The sequence below is a fragment of the Lepisma saccharinum genome, chromosome 4, assembly GCF_977018435.1.
Source record: "Lepisma saccharinum chromosome 4, izLepSacc3.1, whole genome shotgun sequence".
NCBI lineage: Eukaryota > Metazoa > Arthropoda > Insecta > Zygentoma > Lepismatidae > Lepisma > Lepisma saccharinum.
The window spans coordinates 13,693,122-13,719,239 of NC_139232.1; the positions used below are offsets into that span (position 1 = coordinate 13,693,122).

Below are 26,118 nucleotides of genomic sequence, written 5' to 3' on the forward strand. Positions count from 1 at the left end.
CGCTGTGATCTAGTCGGTAGGGATACAATTCCTGGGGTGCGTGATCTAAGGTGATAATTTCCCCCATGTCCCCAGGCTCAAATCAATGAGTACCTGAGGGCAACGTGGGGGGCAAAGGCTGCAGGAGCGGGCTAATAATAACGTCACCTCCAAGCGCCCGAGATCGAGAATGTGTGGAGCTCTACCATCATTATCTTCTAAATATACCTTCATGGCACGGTGCTATATGCAGGGGGAACTTTACCTAACCTTGTATAATCAGGGTAAATGTTGTCGAGATTACAAAGCAAATCCACTCAAGAACTACAGGGGTGTAAGGGGTGCTCCTTCCACGTAATGCACCCAATAGTCAACCTCACTTCCACGTTAGTACACCCTGGACTGCAGACTAACGAGGCTCTGGCGACTGGTCCCACGGCCAGTATAATTTTGTTTGTGTCCTGTGTTTTGTCCTTATTTCTGCTGAGCGCTCCTTTACAGCCTCAGCTTTTAACGAAAGTCAGAAGATTTTAGGATTTTAGTTATGCAACGTTAGAGTTGTTATGTGTAATGATAAGGGGCTGCACCCCGTATAATATGACGGGTGCAAAATAGCCTTAGTGCTGACGCACCCCAAATTTTAAACTCAAATTCAAATTCAAGAACTACAATTCGAAAGCCTAAATTTTGAAACTCATAATAAAATTGAATTTCAAAGCTTAACAGTTTGGTCAATATTACAATTCTCGCCTTTTCCGTTAAGCAAACTTACAATTCATATCTCCTTTGTAAAATAATGGACAAACAATAAAAAGCAATTTCATTCGGTGATAAGTTGAGGAAATAAGTTGAATGGAATTATATGATGATAAAGGGTACAAAAAGTGAATAAAAAATGGAAGATTCCATTAAAGAATGGGTGGGGATGCAAGAATATGAGAACTGGTTCTAGAGTTAAAAAATTAGGTCCACAGCTCTAAAGTAATAAGGATTTGTTCTTTATAGAAGACTTCGAGGTCAGCAGGCAAGAAATTTTGGTGTGGGGAGAAAGATGAAACGTAATTATGGAAAGCTTCAAATGATCCACGGTCCTTTCCACCAGATAACATCTCTCTGTGAATCTCGGAGGAAAAATCTCCTTGAAAAATTTTGGCTCCATCTCAAGGTGTGGGAATACTTTTTTTTCTGTGCGGGGGAAAAAAGGCGGTAAAATCGTCCTTCAGAGCGAGGTTAGAAAGATTTGGCCTTTTCCCTCAACAGGCACAAAATTGATTGCTTCCGCAAGGAAATAATTCTTTTAAACTAAGTTTTTAAACAACCCCAGTTTTGTTTCCACAATCAGATCGAGACATGAAAAATTTCTAGGATGATCTTTAAGACTTTGGGTAATACACGTTGTTTCTTTTTGGTTGTAGTCGCATAAAGATGTGTAAATGCATTAGACGTATATAGAAATTTGCTAAAGTCTACTTGAGCACAGACTTGCTACTGAACTTGTCATTCTTCAAACTAAAGCGTGTGTGGTGGGGGAGGGGGTAAGGGGATTTTCTTCTCCAGGGAGTACATTTCTAAATTTGTTCCCAACCATGAAAGCAAGTACAACCCTAAGCTGTGCCGAGGAAGGGACTAGGTTCAAATTCCCCGAAATAATCTATCTATATATATATATATATAAAAATGGATGTATGTATGTTTGTTCCGGCGAATTTGGTTGCCTGGAGCAATTTCAACCAAACTTGGTACACATATCACTTACAATCTGGAAAGAAATACTGTGGGGGTAAGACACCTCTGCCACCCCTAGGGATGGGGGTGGGAAGGGGACATAAAATATTATTCTGTTGCGTGGCATTTTCGTGTGTCATATCCTGCAAGTTTTGCTTCCCGCTACACAGCACGGCGAATTTGGTTGCCTGCACAGAATGTGCGAAATTGCCAAAGTTTTCGGGATAGCTAAGATGAATAGTGACACCCCCAATGCCATTCAACTCCAAGACACCTCTGACACCCCTAGGGGTGGGTGTAGGAAGGGGGTGACACTTTTTACAGGTTATCACTAATGAACAATATTTTGAGTAGTTCTTCTTATGAACAAACCAACTTGAAAAGTACCGGAATCATTCTTCCCAGAATAAAAGCACCGTGTTTGTCAACCTTCCCTTAAATTTTTACCTGAGTACACCCTTCGTCCTACTCCCCCATCCTTACGAATATACATTCTAGCTAAGGTACTGTACATTTATTTATTCATCAAGAATTTGCAGTACCATATCTGATTTTAAGGAGATATTAAAATATTTTTACTCCTGCCATGTAAAATCATTTGGAAAACATGTTAGCTTCAGAGCAATAACTAAAGTAAAGATTTTCTTTAAATTTGGACTGTGATTGTTGAAAGTTTATCTAAAATTATTACATATTACAATTGTATAATGGAATTACTTGAGACTTGGGCTACCACTAATCATTACATTTTCCCTTTCGTTTAATAGATATAAAAATAATAGAATCAATACTGTGATTTAGATATAATATTGTCAAAGCTGTACAATAATCTAAACATAGATTTGTATAGTTTAAACTCGAACTGAAGTAAATGTGTAACCAGTATGTACTGCTGTCATGTTAGTTGGTGTAATGTATGTACTGATGGGCCTTGCCGATGGCTCATCGCCTTGTAATTAAGGAGTCCCGGGTTCGATACCCGGTGGAGGCACATAGATGTTCGGATCCAACTTTAAACTGTAGGACCACTCCCGATTAGCTTTTCTGTGCATAAAGTGGACTTAAAACAATGATGTCTTGCACTACTATGTGTAAATGTAATTGTATTAATATCACTTTTATTATATTCGTGATATTAAAAAAAAAGAGAGAAAGTTTATACCATATGTACGAATTGGATCCCTTATCACCATTGCGGCAATATAATGAATGCACTGAAAAATATTTGTATAGGGAAGAACAAAATTGCCTAAATGTACTTACTGGTGAGAGGCTGTTTTATCATAATTTAACAGCTGATAACCCACATATTTTTTAATCTTTTCGGGTTTAGTTATTTTGAAATATTGGGTGAAGGCAGACTAAGGTTTGAAAAGAGCAAATTTATCATAAATTGGTATTGGAAGTTGAAATGAAGAGACAGTTAGGAGAGATTTTCAAACATATACACATCAAGTGACTTACCGACACTCGAATTGAAGCAATGAAACTGTTCAGAATGCCAACAAGAAACGTCTCGGAAGACCGAGGACATTGACGAGTTCCACAATGCAAGAAAAATAGATGGAAACGTACCGCCCGAGTTCAAGAAAGTCTGTGCGGCAAGCGGGCCGTGAAATATGAATTTCAAAATCAAGAGCCCATCGCATTTTGAAGCACTGGCATGGGAAGAGTTACATTCCAAGAAGAGTTCATGATCTGGACCGTATAGTGCCGTGGTACTTGGCAAGATGTGAAAGGGGCCTCTCGATGGCGTAGTTGTAACGTCGTCGCCTTGTAATCAAGGCGACCCGGATTCGATTCCTAGTGGAGGCACATAGTGGTTCGGATTCCACTTTAAGCTGTTGGTTCAGTACCGATTAGCCTTACTGTGCATAAAGTTGACTTAAAACAGAAAACTGAAGATGTGCCATAGAGATGGACTAGAAGAAGAGGTTCAGAATTATGCCCTACGCCAGGGGTTCCCAACAAACTTTTTCTTTTCACGGCGCCCTTAGTATTTCAAAATTTCTCGCGGCGTCCAAGTCAGAATGTAGGCCTATCAACACTTGCAATGCACATTTACTGTGGTTAGCTTGCTTGCCTTAAGTTAAAATATAAACACATATTAAAAATTCAGAAACATATTATATGCAAAAAAGTACTAAATGAGCACATATTTGGAACAATTATATCATTCCAGTGAAAATATTGGACATTTCGCGGTGCCCTTGTAAGCCAGCCACGGCGTCCCGCACACTTTGGGACCACTGGCCTACGCCATAGAACGATAATGCATCCAAATACCGAACGAAATTATTCTTGATGTTTGCGATTCCATTTCTTCGGGTTTTCAGCAGTGCCTGGACCAGAACGGTCATCATTTTGGAAACACACTTTTGACAAAGAAAATTATTCAAAGTGTGTATACATTTTATTGGGACACGCTGTATATGTGAACGGATGAGTGAAGGTACGCATGTGCCCATACAGAAGTCCAATTTTAATGTGTAGCCAAGGCAATCAACATTCATTCTCCTCTGTCATCAAACCTTCTAAGTGCGAGTTTCACTTGTTTGTCGCTCTTTGTAGTTCAGGCCTTCTGCGCAGTCCTCCGTATTCTCTCTCCTGGTGATCTCCATGCATCTATTATTTGCTTTGCAAATGAGACCCTGAGAACTCATGGTTTGCAAAACGTCTTGGGAGAACGAGCTCGCTAAAAAAGGAAGATATCGCTAAGCTCCTTGGGACACGAGCGAAGCGGTTACTTATGTAAATATTCACAAGTTTCACAAAGTGGCTTATGCCATTTTCATTGAAACGCAAGACATATCCTAAGATATGCGATTTCCTTTGTGCTGCGAGCTGCTGCTATGTGTGTATCCACTAGGGGCAAGCGAAGCGGTATTCAAGGGGTATTATTCACTGTGAGGTACATTGCATAGCTTCCATTTAGACAAATGTTTTTACATAAAATGCGACATTTACGCCATTTCTAAATTTTTAAATATATGTATGTGTATGTATGGTGTTATATATGTACACATACACACAGTTCACTTCTGTCATGTTCTTCATTTAATGAGAATATTTTTCGTAAATTGTGGAAGTTTATGAAAAATATCTGCTCACGCCAAACTACTATAATGTACCCAAAGCTGTTTACATTCACGTTATCAATTTATGTCGATTATGCTATTTAGTACATCACAATTTTATTATTTCAAAATGACGTCTTAATATAAAGAAAAATACTGATAAATTAATTTAGTATAATTACTTTCGTACTGTCAGAGACCTAAAAATAGCACATAAATTTAAGAAATAATCGAAGACGTTGGAAATATTATTACACATTCTAATATACTTGTTTGGGTTTTCACCTAGCCAAAGGACAATGCTGTCACTTTTGTTGCAAGCGTTCCAGGATTCGATTCCCGTTGGAACCTTTAAAATTTCTGTGTTGATCCAGTATGTTTAGGAGAATTGGAAAGCTACTTAAAAAGTAACAAGTAGCGGTATATGGTCTCAAAAGCCAGACTAGATTTGATTTGACTTTTGTTATTCAGAATCGCATTTATGTCACTTTTGGATAATCACGACGATGAGGATGAGTGATGATACGATGAAATTGATTGGACACTAACAAAGAACACGCATGTCCAGGACGGGATTCGAAACAGGGATCCGTGCTAACCACTCCGACAATGAGGTGGGCTCAGATAGGTTTCTTTGAAGTGCTTAATCATCATGGTTTTCCCACTAACAAGGTTATTCCACGACAACATCTGCAGAGCAGGTGAAAACCAAGGAAGAGACACGTCTTCTTGCTTTCCTCCTCCAGGACCATGTAAGAAGCTTCTGAGGGTGAAGGCTGACACGTGCTGAGGAATCGAGGGCGGGTGAGTTGCCGGTGACAGCATGATCCATAAATAAACACGTGGCAATGTTTTGTTTATATTTCTGCCCATATCTTGGCAGGGTTGCCAAAATCATACGTTAGCGAAGAAGGTCACCTAATTCAAGATTGAGTTCCGGAAACCAAAGAATCGTTCAAGGAATTGATGTGTGTTATTTCTGTGTTCGCGTGTTCTAGTTTTCATGAAATTAACCATATTTTAACTTGTATTCCTTTATCGTACCTCGACTTCTGGTGAGGCATCCAAATGTCAACCTCACTTCCACATAGTACACTCCGGTAACTGCTTTCAGCAGGCTAACGAGGCTCTGGCGTCTGGAGCTACGGCGAGTATACTCCTCTGTAGGACTGTGTGCGTGTTGCCCTGTGTTTTGTCCTTATGTGGTGAGTGCCCATGTACAGCCTCATCTTTTAACCCTGGTAGGGATGTTTTGGTCCTCACACACCGTTTTCTTTTTTTTTGTTATTGAAATGGGCTGAGACTCGTATAACGTGACGGGTGCAATATAACCTAAGTGCCGACGGACCCACAATTTTCATTTCAAACATTATCGTGCCTTACTGAAGCTGGGCATAGTCTTGAGTTCTTGCTTTACGTCCGCTTTATGCACAGATAGGTTAATCGGTGCTAGACTTACAGTTTAACGTGGGAGCAGATCTACTAGGTTCCCCCACTGGGTATCGAACCAGGGACCTATTGATTACAAGGCGACGACCCCACACCATCAGCTGTGCTTATACCTCTCTCACACTTAAAGTGAATTTCTCATTCCATCTGTACCTGATATAATACAAAGAGTGATAACTACACACTGTGACAATGAGAGTGTTCTACAAATATTTCAAGGTTCATATAAAGTAGCGCTGGTGGACTTCAGAGCGAACAGCGACACTGTAGTGCAGTAGGAGGGGAGGGAAGCAGGGAGTGAGCGAGGCTGGAGGATTCGTCGGTCGCGTCCGCACATCTTCTCTCCAAGCCTTAACTACCATTACATCTGTTGTCGACCGTGCCATAGGATACGAAACCAAAATGGAGACATTTTAACGCAGTTGAATGAGACCTAACTTAGAAAACAAAGATTGAGTAGGAAACTTTCTTTTGAGCACTAATGAAATCACCAAGTGTTTAAGTGACAAGCGAAGAGGAATAGGAACTCGTTAGTCTTCGATGTGACAGCTGTACCATGGGGGTTTGTTCCTTTTGGCCCCGGACCATTTTGGCTAAAATGTAGGAGAAAGCGAATATCTCAAAAGAAAACATTTTTTTACTAGACGCCGACATGAGAAACAGGTTATTTATATGCTAAAACACGTTTAAATGCAGTCAATATAGTCTTCAGCCAAAGAGGTTAACTTAGGACAAGTCACGTTTAGAACAGCCAATGCATATATGTATCTATTTTATAACAATATATGCTTCAAGAGTGTCAAACAGGTCCTTTTGTAAGGAAAAAGTACGCAAAACGTCTTGTTTTAGAACAAAATACGCTTAAAGTGAGCACATAAGGTCTTGTTGTAGAAAATACGCTTAAAATGAGCACATAAGGTCTTGTTTTAGGACAAAATACGCTTAAAGAGAGCAAACAAAGTCTTGTTGTAAGACAAAATACGCTAAAAGGGAGAAAAAGAGGTCTTCCTTTAGTAGTACAAAATACTCTTTAAGAAAGCAAGTAAGGTCTTATTGTAGGACGAAATACGCTTGAAGGAAGCATTGATTTATTAATTGACTTGGTGTTTTAAGTCCACTTTACGCACAGTAAGGCTAATCGGGACTGGACCTACAGTTTAAAGTGGGATCCGAACCACTTGTGCCTCCGCCGGGTATCAAACCCAGGACTCCTTGATTACAAGGCGACGACGCTACCACTGCACCATCAGGGGGGCTTCTTGAAGGAAGCAAATTAGGTTTTGTTTTAGTACAAAATACGCTTTAAGAGAGCAAATAAGGTCTTACTCTAGGACAAAATGCGCCTAAAGGGAGCAAATGAGGTCTTGTTTTAGTACAAAATACGCTTTACGAGAGGAAATAAGGTCTTACTGTAGTAAAAAATGCGCCTAAAGGGAGCAAATGAGGTCTTCTTTTAGTACAAAATACGCTTTAAGAGAGCAAATATGGTCTTACTGTAGGACAAAATGAGACTAAAGGGAGCAAATGAGGTCCTCTTTTAGTACAAAATACGCTTTAAGAGAGCAAATAAGGTCTTACTGTAGTATAAAATGCTCCTAAAGGGAGCAAATGAGGTCTTCTTTTAGTACAAAATACGCTTTAAGAGAGCAAATATGGTCTTACTGTAGGACAAAATGAGCCTAAAGGGAGCAAATGAGGTCCTCTTTTAGTACAAAATACGCTTTAAGAGAGCAAATATGGTCTTACTGTAGGACAAAATGAGCCTAAAGGGAGCAAATGAGGTCCTCTTTTACTACAAAATACGCTTTAAGAGAGCAAATAAGGTCTTACTGTAGTAAAAAATGCGCCTAAAGGGATCAAATGAGGTCTTCTTTTAGTACAAAATACGCTTTAAGAGAGCAAATATGGTCTTACTGTAGGACAAAATTAGCCTAAAGGGAGCAAATGAGGTCCTCTTTTAGTACAAAATACGCTTTAAGAGAGCAAATAAGGTCTTACTGTAGTAAAAAATGCGCCTAAAGGGAGCAAATGACGTCTTCTTTTAGTACTAAAAACGCTTTAAGAGAGCAAATATGGTCTTACTGTAGGACAAAATTAGCCTAAAGGGAGCAAATGAGGTCCTCTTTTAGTACAAAATACGCTTTAAGAGAGCAAATAAGGTCTTACTGTAGTAAAAAATGCGCCTAAAGGGATCAAATGAGGTCTTCTTTTAGTACAAAATACGCTTTAAGAAAGCAAATATGGTCTTACTGTAGGACAAAATGAGCCTAAAGGGAGCAAATGAGGTCCTCTTTTAGTACAAAATACGCTTTAAGAGAGCAAATAAGGTCTTACTGTAGTTAAAAATGCGCCTAAAGGGAGCAAATGAGGTCTTCTTTTAGTACAAAATACGCTTTAAGAGAGCAAATATGGTCTTACTGTAGGACAAAATTAGCCTAAAGGGAGCAAATGAGGTCCTCTTTTAGTACAAAATACGCTTTAAGAGAGCAAATAAGGTCTTACTGTAGTAAAAAATGCGCCTAAAGGGAGCAAATGACGTCTTTTTTAGTACAAAATACGCTTTAAGAGAGCAAATATGGTCTTACTGTAGGACAAAATGAGCCTAAAGGGAGCAAATGAGGTCCTCTTTTAGTACAAAATACGCTTTAAGAGAGCAAATATGGTCTTACTGTAGTAAAAAATGCGCCTAAAGGGAGCAAATGACGTCTTCTTTTAGTACAAAATACGCTTTAAGAGAGCAAATATGGTCTTACTGTAGGACAAAATGAGCCTAAAGGGAGCAAATGAGGTCCTCTTTTAGTACAAAATACGCTTTAAGAGATCAAATAAGGTCTTACTGTAGTAAAAAATGCGCTTAAAGGGATCAAATGAGGTCTTCTTTTAGTACTAAAAACGCTTTAAGAGAGCAAATATGGTCTTACTGTAGGACAAAATTAGCCTAAAGGGAGCAAATGAGGTCCTCTTTTAGTACAAAATACGCTTTAAGAGAGCAAATATGGTCTTACTGTAGTAAAAAATGCGTCTAAAGGTAGCAAATGAGGTCTTCTTTTAGTACAAAATACGCTTTAAGAGAGCAAATATGGTCTTACTGTAGGACAAAATGAGCTTAATGGGAGCAAATGAGGTCCTCTTTTAGTACATAATACGCTTTACGAGAGCAAATAAGGTCTTACTGTAGTAAAAAATAAGCCTAAAGGGAGCAAATGAGGTCTTCTTTTAGTACAAAATACGCTTTAAGAGAGCAAATATGGTCTTACTGTAGGACAAAATGAGCCTAAAGGGAGCAAATGAGGTCCTCTTTTAGTACAAAATACGCTTTAAGATAGCAAATAAGGTCTTACTGTAGTAAAAAATGCGCCTAAAGGGAGCAAATGAGGTCTTCTTTTAGTACAAAATACGCTTTAAGAGAGCAAATATGGTCTTACTGTAGGACAAAATGAGCCTAAAGTGAGCAAATGAGGTCTTGTTTTAGGACAAAAAAAAACGTTTGAAGGTGGCCAATATACTGTATTTGAAGTTGTTTGAAGTTTGCATATATTAATCTTTTAGTAACATGCAAAGCTAATTTCTACTTTATAATTTTATTAATTTTAAATGTATCAGTTTTTGAGATACGGAAAGGTCATATAGTTTTGATTACTCTCATGAACTGACAGATGGGAGGACATATTGGAATAATTTAAGCAGCATTACACTATACTCTGTTCCAGCTAACTCTGGAGCAGACAAACGAAAGCAGGTCTTTGCGCAAGTAGTGACGCGAGACGACTCCACCAATGAACACGTGAGAGGGACAGAATTGCGTGGGGGGGGGGGAAGCGACTGCAGTTACCAGCCTTCCCAGCAGCGTGTACTGCTTCGCGCTGGCCACTCGATTTCGCTTGTTTGTCTGACGTTGTGCGCGGCCTTGCTCTACAGTTAACTGGGACAGGGTATAGTATTTGATGGAGCATTCATTTTGTCTTCGTACACACAGAAAACTAAATGCATTATATCTATTCATGCACTAGAAACGCTTCAATTGATGCACTAAAGTGTGTTTCTGGCCTCTGTCAAGAATAGGCATACAGTTTGATGCATCTTTGAATATCACTTGAAAAAGTAACGCCAAAGTGATGAAAGTGAGTATTTCCTTATATGTCGAGCTGTACTTAAATGCATCACTTGATGCGTTTTCTTATGCCTTCTTCGATGATGTACTTGGATATTTGGTCTTAGGTACAGACTCTATGCATTTGTTTCTTGTTTTTTTTTTGTTTTAGATGATGCATTTACTATTCATGTGTAGATCTACATTCATGTGTAGATCTACATACTTGTAAGAAACATGACACGGTTGACCGCAACTTATCGCCAGGTTACAGAGTGGTTAGCACATCACGATGCCAATGGTACTGGATTCGAATCTGGGCGTGGATGTTCTTTGTGAGTGTCCCTTCATCAATTTCATCATACCATCCTCCTTCATTATCTTCGCGATTAGACAAAGGTGGCAGAAAAGAGAAGCAAAATCAACCAATCAAAATTTGTGGGGTGTAAATATCACAAACCATGGATTAAAAAGAAAACATAGAAGGACGCATATAAAATGTCAATGGCTGGCAGTGCGGGGGGCGCTAATCCTGCCTAGGGCGTTACAATATCTAGCTACGGGACTGCTAGCATAAAAGGAAACGGTTTCTCAGGAACTGAAAAATGTCTTAGGTAAATCACCACACGCGAAGGACTTAGCCCATCCAACTTCTTCTTCCTGTTCCTTCTTTCCACATTCTTGAGAAAACTTCTGCCGTAAATCCTTGTTCTGGAAAGGAATTTCCTCCGTCTTGCCAAATATTGCAGCACAAATCATTTCACCTGATTCGAGGTGGCTTAAAATTAGCAGCGCAAGAAGAAGAGGCAGCCATCGACTGGCTCGCAGCGCCGCGAATGTAACCCGATCCTTCAAAGAGACAGGCAGAGGATTATTCGCCCAGTTTAATATTTCACGTGGATGTTATAAACGTGGTTCGTGCAAATTTTTATGCTTGTCTAAAGCTTCTGGCACCAAGTTCAGACAAAGTTGCTAGACGGGTGATCGTAAGGAACCCGTTATGAGAGACGAGAGAGGGGTTTGCGAGACACTGCCCACGCATTTCTGATTTGAATTTGTTTTTATTATTTAACGTCGCTTTTCTGCCACTTTTAGCTAATCGCGACGGTGCGAATGAGTGATGATATGACGAAATTGGTGAAGGGACACTCACAAAGAACACCCATGCCAGGAATCGAACCCGGGACCTCTAGCGTCTTAGCGCGCTGTGTTCACGCATTTCTCTCCCATCTGTAGTATAGGGGAGGCTATCGGGCTTAGGTGTCCCGAATTTCCCTAGAGGAGGAACATATAGAGTAGAGGCGCATTTAGGTTTCACGGGGCATTCTTACCACCAACTCTTGTCACAGATACAATGAATCAATGATAGTTTTCTTTTGTTTAAGTCCAATTTATGCACAGTTAGGCTAATCGGGACTGGGCCTACAGTTTAAAGTGGGATCCGAACCACTGTGTGCCTCCACCGGGTATTGAACCCGGGACCCCTTGATGACAAGGCGACGACGCTACCGCTACTCCATGCGGGAGGCCCCACATCGGTCGTCGTATATGGCAAGCTGTATAGGTAGTGGCACCTATTATCCCTATCAAGTTTTTCTCAACTAAGAACTCCAGAGTATGCAACTTCTGGGAATGAAACATTTCACTAGTGCAAATTTACACCAGTAGGCGATTGGGTTCCAAAAATTGGGAGGCAAGGACAGTTGACTTTTTCATGATAGACTTAGCATTAAGAGGCCATAGTGCGGGGGCAAAAAGTGCAAAAAGTGGGAGGGCAACTGATATGATTATTTAATATTTAATGATTATAATAATTATTATTTATTTCTTAATAATTATAAACTTTCAGAAGAAGCTGTAAAAGCCGAAACAGACAGTTTCATTCAACAGTTCAGTTCGCGTTACATGTTGTTTCCCGTTGCCATATCAACCTCAATACAAGGATTTTCAAGGATGGTCTAATAAACCAATACGGTACCAAGGGGTAGAATAATACAGGGCGCCCGGACGCCATGTCGCCTGAATTCTCAAATTCATATATATATATATATATATATATATATATATATATATATATATATATATATATATATATATGTGTGTGTGTGTGTGGGGGGGGGGTGGGGTGTGTGTGTGTGTATGTATAAAATACACACACACACACACACACACACACACACACATATATTTAATATTTCGACGTTGCTTATTGAAATTTCCATTGTCTTTTTTTAAAAATGATGAGTGCAATATGTGTTTTTTAATGTTTGTGCGTTTTCTGTATCACGTGTATCATTAAATCAGAATAATATAAACATGCCATTATAAATTTTTGAACTGTTGCTTCCCAATTTTAAAATCTGCGGCGATATGGTAGAGTCAGCCATATTATATTAGAATGCATTGCATAGCTATTCATGCTGTAACCAGTTGAACCTTTTTTAGGAAAGCCACTCCGGCGCAAGAATGAATTACTTTTAATCCCAACTAGTATAAATTAATAAATTAAATGTTTTAAGATAATATTTCAAAATGTACAGCTTTATGTTAGTTAGCTTCACCGCCTTCATAACCGTATTTGAAAAAGAAAGGCTTGCTGCCTCAATTTTTTTAGTTTTTTTCTACAGCTGTCTGCGGATGTCGATAGTTCTGAGGCAAATCTACAGATTATTGAACGTGATATGGTGACGAAATGAAGAGCTACGAGGTGAAGAGACTAATCACAAAAATCCCTCAGGTGGTAGAAAAAGTACTTTTTCAGAAAATTAATCAGAGAATTAAAAAGGTGGAGAGGATAATTTTTCGCAGCCTTCGTCGGGTTTCAGTGGCCGCACGCGAAAAGGAAATCGTTATTGCATTCCTACGCGTCATCTGGGAATCGTTCTGGATGATAAAACCGTTCCTTGGGGAACGCAGCGAACCACCCACCGGAATGCCCGTATCCGACATACATCACGTCGAAAACTCCCGTGGAGGCGGTCTCTAATATTAGCTTCTTGAGAGAAAGCAGGCAAGAATATATAACCGCTTTCCAAAAATCTTCCAGCCGAGTCTTTCACTCAAAGACCCACCTTCCCTCCTCTATCGGAACCACCCACACGTCTGGACAAAATAAGAATCGAAAACTGAAACCTGCTATAAGCAGAAAATTGTTCTTGTAATTTGTGTACCTTTGCGGATCTTCGCTGACCAATGGCCGAGGATATCAGATGATGGCTTCAACAGACACCCTGATTCATCTTCGTGCTCCGGGAACGCCACATCTGGCGCGGTTTCTGTCTGCGATTGATGCAAAGACAACACTCGTCTTCTTCTTCGTTGGTTGTGGAGCAATGTTGAATGGAAATCGGCAATAGTTCCGCTGTTTCGCCATTGGCTTTCGTGCGGCATCTGTTTGGTTGTAGTGCGCGTTCCCGAATGAAATGAGAGGAGGGTGGTGTCTCGATAAGAATGAAGCGAGGGAAAACTGCGGTCGAAAAAAAAAGGAATTTCGTACCCGAGGCTGGGAGAAAATGCAGAATCCCCAAAAGCCAAGAGGCGGAGGGGAAGGGGGGGCTTAAGCCTAATATGGACACGTGGACTTTTGGTTAGGTCCCCTTCGGGCGCGATTCAAGATATCCAGTGTGTGTGCCTGCAGGGCCGGCTCTAGTGGGTGTTGTGCCCGTTGGGTAACCGTCAGTGTTTCGGTGATCTCGTTCCAGTACCTACCCACTAACTAACAACAATGGTAAGTACCCAATATCACTGAGCTTTTGAGTAGCCTAATATTTCACAGTAGACACTTGCAATTAAACAGGCTTAACTCTGCAGTGTTCGCGCGGAAAAAAAACTACTCGTCATTGGTCGCCATCACATATTTTGTACTTCCCCGTCAAAAATTTATCTGGTTTTAAAGCGTTTAAAGTATTTAAAGTATTCACATTATCTTAGCTGTTTGTCATTCCTGTTGGGAGACGACGACAGTATTTTATCAAAAGTTTTTAGATATTTTGCGAAGAGATGGTCTCTTCCACTGTCTGTGAGGAAGTTTTTAGAAAAGTAATTTTTAATGTGTTGTGTTTGTCTTATGCAGGTCCCTTTACAGCCATGCACTTTTAGCTCTTCCCAAGGGGCTCTTTACACCCCTTGTTTTAACATTTTCAGTAAGCATTTTAGATACGGGGATATTTCCCCGTATATATTGAAGGGTGCAAAGTGGCTTACTGTACCGACGCACCCAACAATTTTAATTCAATCAATAACAAAAAATGGTAATGTATTTCACTCACATTGCACGATGGAGGATATTCTAAACCTAGTGAATTACAGTAAAACCTCGTTAATCCGGACTAATGGTGGATGAAAAGTTGACCTGTTTAACGAAATTCCGGATTAACTGAAATAACCTAAAAGAACACTAGAAAGTGCATTAAAACTCAGTTTATAGCAACAAAACACGTTTATTATGGTGTATTTAAAGGGCATAGACCTAAATACACTATACAGTACAGTAAAATGTAAAGCAATACGACAATGCAGTACGTACATACGCGATACCAATGACGAATGCTATTGTTGACTTATAGCCTCATTTAAAACCTTGTATTCTGCCTTTTTTTGGGCTTTTGTCTGTCCGGATTAAGCGAAGTCCGGCTAATCGGGGTCCGGATTAACGAGCTTTTACTGTACTTTTAAATGTGATGAAACTAAACAAAAAATATATCGTAGTATCTTACTGTTATTGTTCTCTTTCCACACAGGATTCACAAAAATGTTTTTGGTTGTCTGTACACACCAACATCATACATTTATGACCAGTGCCGGATCTACAAATCTTGGGTCCCCCCGCAAAATATTACCCAAGGCCTCCCCTCCACCTACCTACCTTCACACAGACACACACACACACAAACACACACACACACATTATATATATACGTGACCCAGAGATGTATACCCATTTTGGAATGAACATTACACAGTTAATTGTACACCAAACTCTATATTGCCATTTATTTTACATTTATTTATTTATTTATTTATTTATTGTAGTCACCATGGAGACGTCGGTGGAACATCGCGTGTTCACGTATGATGCCTATGTGAGAAACGGCGACTCAGTGGTTGCAGCTCAGAGGTTATTCCACGTAAGGCGGCATGGATCAGTTCCAACATGCAAAACAATCTTAAAATGAGTTAAGCAGTTTCGAACCAGAGGCCCTGTAACTCCAAAAACACCACCAGCTGCTGAACCTCTGAGCTGCAACATAGGCATCTACATGAACACGTGATGTTCCACCGGCCACGACTCCATGGTAACTGCAATAAATAAATAAATAAATGTAAAATAAATGGCAATAGATCACACACATTATACAGCAAAAACAATACAGTTTGGTGTGCAATTAACTGTGTAATGTTCATTTCAAAATGGGTATACATCTCTGAGTCACCCGGTAGATATATATATATATATATATATGACAATGTTTTCAGACACCTGGAAAATGATACATTTATTACAATCATGCAATCATAACATTTTCCTGATTAAAGATATGTTGAAGAAACCTTCACCACTGCATTTCTCGTGAAATTTTAGCCCGATTTAATTGTAGTCTGACTGGCACGCGGGAGACCTGGGGTGGGTGATATATGGTCGGAATTTTTCCGGGTTTGTCACCGCAAAAAGCGGCTCCAGGACCCACGCAGCCGCAAATCAAATGGTACCCGGTGCGGGGTAAATGCGGCTGGAGCGTGGTGCTGATCACATCACCTCCAAGGTGTCTGACATCGAAAATATGTGGAGCCCTACCCCCACATACCCTAAATGTGGCTTCATGACACGGTGTTTTATGCACATGGAACTTTAACTTTTGTATTCGTTTCTGTACCCATGAGTAACTACGTTTATTTTTTGCGTACGCGAACTCTCTACTATGTCCATGGCTCAGGGCCGCCTAAAGGCTTCCTTGACTGTGCCCCCACCCCCCGCACTGCGGGGATTTGCGGCTTGTAGATCCGGCACTGTTTATGACAAACTTTAGAAACAGTACTTATGTACTTGAAAACGCTCTCGACAATAGTAGCGCGGATAACTATTGTGATCCACTGAATGTGAACTCTGTAACAAGTCAACAAGGGATCTTCTTGAAATATCGTCTGAACGAATAGAGTTCGGGGACTGTTCTAAGAAAGCAAACTAGAAGCAAAAGTCAAGAGTGTTGCCAAACGACAGAAGCATGTGAACTTATACGAATGGATCGATATTATAATCTGCGTGACCACTGCAGTGTTTTAAGTATTGTCTCGGTGCGATAGTGTGTCGAGTGGTCGACTTACGAAAGCACTGACTTCGAGAACGATCTGGCAGCGATGAGAGGTTTTTTTACCAATTGCAAATCATTCATCCTCGTTGACGTAATTCGTGAAATAGGGTAGAAACGCCGACAGAAATACGAAAACATGCAAATAGAAAAATCCATAACTGAAGTGTCGTTCAGTCAGCTTAGGAAGCTGTACGCAAACTTACAATATATGGACGACACCACTATTTATTCTTCATCTGTCTATTTGGGCTAATCGCGACGATACTGATGACATGATTACATATGCCATAAGGAACATTCCCAAAGATATGTCGTCAAGTCCGAGACTCGAACTCGGAATTTTTCATATCGAGATCACGAATCGAACACAGGAAGAGTGCCAAGATATTGATTATTCTGCAAAACTGCACTGGTATTATTTCATAACTGAGGAATTGTGCTTTCGAATATACTGCTCCGACCTCTGTAACCATACCTTATCACAGCGCGCTACGACGGCAGGGGTCGTGGGTTCGAATTTTGGCCTGGACATGGGTGTTATTTGTGAGTGTTCCTTCATCAAATCATCACTCGTCCTCATCTTTGCGATTAGCCAAAAATGGAAAAAAATGCGAAGTAAAATAAACCAAATTAATTATTCAATCCAGTCATTAGTCTGACTGCTATGGATTGAGGCCGGTCTCTATTACCGGGATGGGATTTCGGTTGGGAATGTGTGAGGCTCTATCCCCACATCTTTTCATGTGCCTTCAGGGCGTGCTTTTTATATTTATGTCTGTGTGTAAGCGCATATGTGAATGAAATTTCCTTCACAGAAATTAACTTTGAGAAGTTGAAAAGTGTAGGGTAGAGAAACGTATTGTGTCAACATAAATATATAGGCACAGACGAATGACATTGCACTCCACATAAATTACAGTGGTCGGTGCTAGAAACGATGTCAGCGTTCTCTTGAAAAGGGTAAAATCCTCAAGGAGGGAGGGGGACGCTCGAGTCAGTTTCATTTTGTAGGAATATGCCGATCCACGGAAAGTTTAAGTCGTCGTTTGTTGGGTGGAAGGTGGGGGAGGGGGGAAGGGAGAAATCCCGACTTGCGTAATGATTCTCGTCCGTGCCATGGGTTCAGAATTCGCTCTTTCCAGAATCCCCAAGACTCCTTTACGGAATTAATAAATTATGTCCCCTGAGTTGGCGAAAGATTATATAGGCGAACCGGAAGCCTTGGCCCCCTCCCCGTGCCCCCCTTTATTTTTGGAGTTAAGAAGGCGTACTTTTCCATTTCCGACTTGCTTCGGAGTGTGTCTCGGCTGCGGAAGTTCTCCGTTAAGAAGTTCCCTGCGATCTTAAGCACTCTTCGTGAGCTTTTGTTTGCCAAAGCCCCCCCCCCACCCCCTTCTCATCTCATCTACTTTCAACAGTCAGCGAATGCAACCAAGTTCAACGTTTATTCAACATTATCCGAGCATTAGATATGCATGGGAGTTAACTTTGAACCGGAGATGAAGCTGGGCTCGTAATTGTCATCTCCGGGTATTGAAATCAGGAACATCACCACACATAAAATCGCGGATATAGTTTCTCTCTATGTACAATGCATATAATGTCTCTATTTTTTGCTCACCAGTTCATAAATTAAAATGCAAACAAAAAATAGGCCCACAGACCTTGGGCAAAGAAGACCTATCAACTACTCATCTTTCCATGTATTGGACCGTGCCGTTTGCTCACTACTGCCATCTGTGTCGCGGCGCGAAACCATTTCCGATCTCAATGCAGAGCGTCTTTTCTGACTCCTATTTTCCCTCTTCACAGTCGGTTCAAGGCGTCGGGTTGGCTATTTCTGGCAGTGTTTTAGCAAATGTTTTTCGCTTCTTGAGAAGACTGGCCTCTTATACTGTTTCTGAGGGAGTTATTACATAAACCATACCTTTTTAATGTTTTGTGTTTGCCTTGTGCGGGTCCCTTTACAACCTTGTAGTTCTAAACCTTTTTCAAGGGTTTCTTTACTCCCTTTTTTAACATTAAGGGAAAGGTTTTAGGCAAGAGGAGGTTCTCGTCGTACACTTTGATGGGTGCAAAATACGTGCCGATGCACCTCAAAATTTTAACTCATTCATTCATTCAGTAACAGGATTCACGCTTGCTAGAGATCGATTCACACTTTAAATACAACCGCCCGACCCTGTGGCCGAGTGGTTAGCGACGCCAAGAGTCCCGGGTTCGAATCCCGGTCGGCCTTGGTTGTTTGTGAATGTCCATTCATCAATTTCATCATTTCATCACTCATCCCCATCTTCGCAAATTAGCCAAGAGGCACAAAACGCGAAGTAAAATAAACTAAATAAATTAAAATACAACCTGCTTAGATACTACTTTAGTGATGCCGATGTTATGTTGATATTGTACCTGTGCAGCGATGTGGTCATTGATTAGTACTTGCATCTTCGTACAGGGTGTTCTTGTACAAATCTTACAATGATGTTTTATTTCAAGGAACAGTCAATTTTTCTGGAATCTTCGCATCTGAACAAACTTAGACGCTAAGTAACACCATGAGACACAACGGGACAAGCAAGACTACCTTTTCCTTGTTCTGTTCTCCTAAAAGTTAGATACTCTAATTTCGCACCTGTAATGTAAATAAAGTAACACTGTACACCAGAACTAAAAATGCACAACTTTACCGGACTAGAACCTTTAGAAACGCATTACACTCCAACCTGTAGGATCAGTGCTAATGCTATCACTGAATATGAACCATGTTTGCGAATGGAAAGAAATCGTGATGGGTGGTAGAGATTCGAAATTCACCTGTTCATAATAGAGTTTATTAATAAATAATTGTACTCTTTAATCCAACAAAATGTTGTAATTGATGACAGTTTTCACTATTCGGTAAGGCAGTCAGACACCATACCGACTGAATTACCACTGCTTCACCTATTCATCAAAAGTAGATATTTTGGCTTGATGATCCATACAGTTTTCTGGCACGAAAAAAATATATTTTGGGTTTATGTGCAAACTTGGAGCATTATTAAACTTTCTCATTGGTTTTTAAACTTTCTCTGAAATTGCATTATATGTGCAGGAGCAGCTCAAGATAAAATTTTCATTCGGGCGAGGTGGATTTTTGGCGGCCCCTACCGTTTACTATGCCCTCCCCCCTTCATTTTACTCTGGACTTCGTACTTTCCACCTTCCTCCAATAAAAAACATTACCATGTTACATATTTACGGTTTTAATGACGCGATATAATAGTCTTATTTTTAAAACACTGTTACTGTTAAAGAACACTAAATAACACATTTATTATAGATATATGTTTATATAATACATATATGACAGAATATGACATATTGATTAATATTTTCTTTGCAGAGTGAAGAAGTACCTTTGGATGAAGAGCAGGTTGCCAGTAAGTAACTTTTTATTTCTTTTTCCCAAATACAGTTTCTCCCAAGTTATTTGTACTTCTCAAATAGATCTTAATTTGTAATTTGATTTCTTAAGTTTGGGCGTCCATCTTTTTTGGCCATGCCAACATTATTATTTGTATTATTATTATTATTATAATTATTATTATTATTATTAACAGTTTTGTTATCATCACTTCCACTAATTCCATCCGAAAGATGCGTTTCTATTTTCACTTTACGTTTATAAGCGCCACTTGCACTATGTAGTTCGCCACAACAACACTAATACCGCCAACGCACCAAAGGAAAAGAAACCGACACTACATTACGGTAGCCACGCTGACCACGAACTGAGAAACAAGGCTGTTGATTTCAATCGTCAACATCCCTCCACTTTGCTTTTAGTTTCATCGAGGAACAATTTTTTATATTGGAACATTGTTACACAAACTCGGGGGACTTCCTTTGCAGTTAGACCTTGGATGTGTAGCAAGTCAGTGAGTACATTCAAGATATCACATAACTAGACTTGCCCTCTGGTTATACAATACAGTACTGAAAATAGGCTTATGACGTAAGAAGTTATTTAAACGCTATAAAACTCCTTTCTTCTACTTCTGTAATGAAATACGCAAATAAAACGACTTGACATGTTGTTTTACTTTGTCATTATCACAATAGTAAAAAAATTAATTGTAACAGTCGTTGTTCTTTGTCACTTCCGCCCTTCAGCGTCTCATTTTTTGTGCCCCCTGAACTTACGGCCCCTAGGATAGCCTATAGGTCTTTTCAGTTCTTACGGCGGGCGCTCAAGGAGCTGGCAAGGGAAGTGGGGAGCCGGGAAATCGCCGCAGGACAACCAGACAACAGCGGTGGCGCCGAGAGATACGCTGTGGCGGACGTAAGTACTACGTGAACGTCGTTCTACACGCTGCTGCGTTCCTTATCGCGCTGGATTGGTCGCTTCCCCGCTTCCCACTTCTCTTGCCAGCTTCTAGAGCGCCCGCCGTAAGAACTGAAATGACCTCATTGACAAATTCCCCTCTGATTGTAATTCGAGAATAAGTACTCACAACTTTTTCAATAATGAATCGAATAAACGCATTCATTTCAATACTTCCACATGAAAAATCTCGTATATAAAATAGCATTCGAAAATAAATCATTCTACGATTCTTTTTAATAAACAGGAAAGGGTGGAATGGAATAACATATGACTTCCGCAAGGATAATAGAGGAAATAATATTTCCTGAATACTGTCTTTCTAGGACCACCAGCTTCACTTCCGGTTTTGTATTTGATTTTAATCGTGAGTATGAGGATGGTTGGTGAATTGACGGACGAGGCAAATAACGCCCATGTATTACCCAGTGATTCAAGCTATTCTCCATCCACGGTAAGAACGAACTTAATGTATACAAAACCACGTGAATTCTGAGAAATAGTTTCTTTCTTATTTGTTAGTTGTAGTGTTATTTTGTAGCTGTACAGCTCAGAATATAAGGTTCCACAGCTTCAATATAGCATTTGCGCTCAGTGGTATAGCTTTGTAACATGTACTATATTACGTGTGTTTGTTTACATTGACTTCATTCTTACAACGGAAAGAGAATAGGGCCGTTGCACAAAGTGCAAATTAAGCTTTTTGCTTTGTGTTTGGGGTGGGGATTCTCACTTAGTGGCGTATTTGTGACTTCATTTTGGGAGTTATGTTTTTTTTGGGTATACAATTTGTGTATATTACCAGTCAGTAAACTAAATTTTTGCCTTGTGGTTGTAAGTGCCTTAGAACATTGGTTCTAACCAAGGTAATTAAATATTATGATAATATTTACCTACACGTAGTTTAGAAACAGTATATCGTACATTCCAAAAAACCTAAGCTCATACATAAAAGAGCTATCGAACTAGTAACACCAAAAACTCGTCCAGGTTTCTATTGCCAAGTTCAAACTTAACGTTCATCCAACCTGCCTACAAGTTTCTTGTGAACACTTTAACACATATAAAATATCAGAATTACGCCATGAAAACATAGGTTGAAAGCAGCCTGCTGTTGTCTCGGCTCTGTGAGATTGATTTGTTTCAGAATGTTTTCCTCCTTTAATCTACAAGATTGCATACTTTTCAACAGGGAAAACTTCGATGACTGGGCTATTAATGAACACGCATGATATTGCAATTGTGTTTGTTACATAATTAAGAAATGGTATACTATATGCTTTCAATTCTTTTTGAAGGGGATATAAACATCCCTAGCAGGGATACAAAATAATTTTCTTTTGCCTGGGGAAAACGTTTTTGTTGGGGGGCATCCCCGTCATCCCCCCGTTAATTTGCAAACTGCCATTGGCTTCATAACGATAACCATTGCGCTACGGAGGTGTTCCTAGATCTCACATGAAGATGAATGTACAGCGTTCCGGTCTTGAACGACGGGAAATATATTTTGGTTATAGAGCTTAGGTTGATCCTCGTTAGGAAGGTCGGATTTTTATGTAGACAATATATGCGAAATATATGTAGAATAAATCACTATGTAATAATGCACACTGCCTTGATTCCTGGGACTTGATTTCCATGGCTTAAAACAAGATGAATTGAATGTAGCTAACGGGTCAGTCACAATCAGATAATAATTAACGAACTTTCAGAAAAATCATATTCTGAATGTTTGTCCTTCAAAATATATGCTCTTAACTCAAAGAAAATTAGAAAAATTAGAAAAACCTGGTGTTAAAAAAATACTCTAAACGAATATATGAAACATGTATGTAATATTTATATAAAAATATCTTAAAATATGTAAAAATACCTCAAAAAAGTAAAAATACCTCAAAATATGTGAAATACTGCAAAATATGTAAATATATTAAAAATATATTCTCGTATGTCATTTCTACGAGTGTAATTCACTGATATTTGTCACTTACTTACAAAGGAAGTAACATGCAATTACATTAAAACTCAGGCCCTACTCATGAACATTATACGGTGGAGAGAACAAAAAAACATCACCCATGGTGTCTGGGTAGCATATTTGACAGAAGCCATCACTGTTCCTGCTTTCTCTGGAAAAGTATTGTTCTCTCGCATAGATTGGAACGACGGAATAAACTTTAATATTGTCTGTGTAGAGCAACATAACTTGTAACAGGATGTGGCAGCACGGACAGAGTCAACATCGGAGTTGAATTTTCGAGACAGATTTGCAAATCATCATTTATTCTTTGTTCTCGCGCGAGAAGCCAATTTGCTCTGAACAAACACATTTCTATTGAATTAGGGAAGTTTATATGTACATGGTAATGATGCAGCAATTTGCTTATTTGAATGTGCGAATTGTTATCGTTTGACCTATGGGAAATTCGCATGCTGAATTGTCGAAAGCGAGTGCTCTAAATTTGTCAAATATATCACTTTACAGTCATCGACATGTATCAGCCAAGTTTTGATTTGCTTCCGCGACAGGCCTTGAATGGTTTTGATATTGTGATAAACTTTATATACCAAACTCGAATTGGCTTTCTTTCAAATTCATATTCAAATTCTTTAAGTGGGCGAGTTTCAGCCTGAGGCTGTTCTGCCACCTAACCCATGTCATGGAGTAAATTTACATTTCTTATATGTGCTTACAGCATTAACTACTTAATACAGTACAAAACAAAATGTACGATTTAGCTACAAAATTCTGCTTTTGATCAAGTAATTATAATAAATGTTACATGAATAAAATGATACAAGAAATGGTGAAAAGACAACATAAAAATGAAAGTAAAATAAATGAAAAAGAAGATATGGACAAGATACAACACATAAACGTGCAAGTTATATCATAATATTTGAACACAATCTCTGCTCTGGTAATAGAAATTTCTTTACTTCATTTCGGAAGGATTCTATTTTAGGTATACTCGGCATGTTCTTCGGTAGGGCATTCCATATTCTTGCAGCTAGATACGAAAAGGACGACTGACATGCCTGTGGGTTGCAGTGTGGAAGGTTAAATTTGGAATCGTATCTTGTGTTTCTTGAGTAAAAAAGACCCCAGAAAACTTTATGGAGAAGGAATAAACGAAAGGTTAATTGCATTTTCAATTTTTATTTCTGGATATTCATTGAGTGATTTTGTTATTATGGGTGTAGCAGCAAATTGGGCATTTTGGCCGTCACACAATGCGCGGATACCCTTCTTAAGTAAAGAAATAAGAAAATTTAGGGCAGTCCCCTAACAAGAAAATAAAACATAACTCCTAAAGACTTCCTTACATTATTTGTAAAACTAACGTATTTCACCACATAAATGTCGCAGATTTTATGCCGACTTTCTTTGCAAAAAAAAGGGGTGTAATATTATGTGAAGGCTTAAAAAAATGTGCTGGTACTATAACCCGTGCACCTATCTACCTACCGACTGCTACCATCACTCCCACCAGAGATGGGCTATCATTCAACCAGTTAGGGGGATGCCATGTGGTCATCACGGCAAGCCCCCAGTCGTTGTTTTGTGCCGGTATTACCGGTACTTAAAACTCATTTATTATTAAACTGTCTTTGGAGCAAGATTCGGATGTACAGAGTACTTGCAAATAAATGTTATAATTGAATAGTCCAAATCGACGCACAGAATTTGTCTTGGTGAAAGTTTAGCGAAGATTTTTCCGGTCTGAAAAAAAACAATGCTATAGTTGTTATTGATTTGTGCATTATAGTCAAGATATTACTCTTGAAAATAATTTACCACGGTGTTGTGAAGTCCGGACATACTTACAAAATTGAATCTTTGGTCGGAGATTCTGCACCGCTATCATTGGTTTCCTTGTATGACGTGCCAATAGACGATTACGCAATGAAAGGTTTATAAAAACCTATTTTTGAAGTGAAAAGACAGGGTGTGACGATTATATCGTAACGGTGCATGGTTGATCGGCACCTGGACTCCAATAATCCAGGAAGATTTGTTAATTACTGACATGACATTCTTTGAATGCCTGTGAGAGCAACGGCCGGTGATTGAGGTTATGAATTCTGGCTTGATACAATTCTCTATTTAGAGGAGATGTGGCGAAATATGGTTACTGTCATTCATTCATTTCTTAACAAGAGCATAAACCATACTTTCTCTTATGGCTAATATCTCCTGACTTATGTAAAAATCTGAGGCTGTAAAGTGGCATTCAGCACACAGAAGAACAAACGCTGGACAACAAAACTCCACAAGGGATTATCCTGACTATGGGTCCAGACGGCCGAGACTCATTAGCCTGCAGCTGGTGTATACTATGGAGAAGTAAAGTTGACTTTTTGACGCCTGACAAGAAGGCCACCCCTTACATTCCTATTTTTGATTATTTTATGTACCTTTTATACCTTTAGAGGTGGATAGAGAGATGAGAATGAACGGTCAAGTAAGGAAACAAATGAAGGAAAATGCACACTGAAACGTCCTTGGCTTAACCAGGATTCAAACCTGGTGCGTCTTACTCTGCAGGTGCTACATTAACCACTCTCAAACATAGACTTTTTTTGTGTTATTGCTCCCCCAAAACTCAAAGATCTTTGGATTGAAAAGATGAAGTTTAAACTTGAACTTAAAGTTCTCTTAGTCAGAGCCCACTGGAGCCAGTTCTATGGAACGAATTGCAGTGAAACTTAGTATAGGGGCTATGGAGATAGTGAGGAAGCGGATGCTAATGTAAAACAATTAGTTACAATTCTCAACACCAGGTGAAAATGTGACGTTAGAAAAACAGAAGTCGGACATTCAAACTTGTATTTTCAGTTTATGTTAGTACAGCAGAGGTTAATATGCTCGCCATTAACGTGAATGACCTTTTGGCAGCGTCGTAAGACAGCGGAATCAATTATTCAGCAGCTGGATGCTGTTCACTGTGGACCAGATATCAGCGCCACATCTCCACCTGGTGGCGAAAATTTGAACTATTTCTTTTTTCGTCAGCATTCGCTTTCTCATGGTCTCCATAGCCTCTGTACCAAGTTTCAGCGTAATCCGATGCTTCAAATAGGCTGCTGATGGCTCTGAGTAGAGGAATTGCAATTCTAAACACC

The 26,118-nt window shown here is 39.5% G+C and overlaps 2 protein-coding genes across 2 annotated transcripts in view; one reads left to right on the plus strand and one right to left on the minus strand.

Moving 5' to 3' along the window:
• LOC145986851 (uncharacterized) overlaps positions 1–26,118 on the minus strand; it is a 286,801-nt gene that overhangs the window by 60,288 nt on the left and 200,395 nt on the right. The window lies entirely within an intron of this gene.
• LOC145987100 (troponin C-like) overlaps positions 13,870–26,118 on the plus strand; it is a 32,715-nt gene continuing 20,466 nt past the window's right edge. Inside the window, exons 1-2 of the mRNA XM_083121576.1 lie at positions 13,870–14,047; positions 20,011–20,047. Coding sequence (XP_082977702.1) covers positions 14,045–14,047; positions 20,011–20,047 — 40 coding nt within the window. The 5' untranslated portion in view covers positions 13,870–14,044. The remainder of the gene's footprint in view (positions 14,048–20,010; positions 20,048–26,118) is intronic.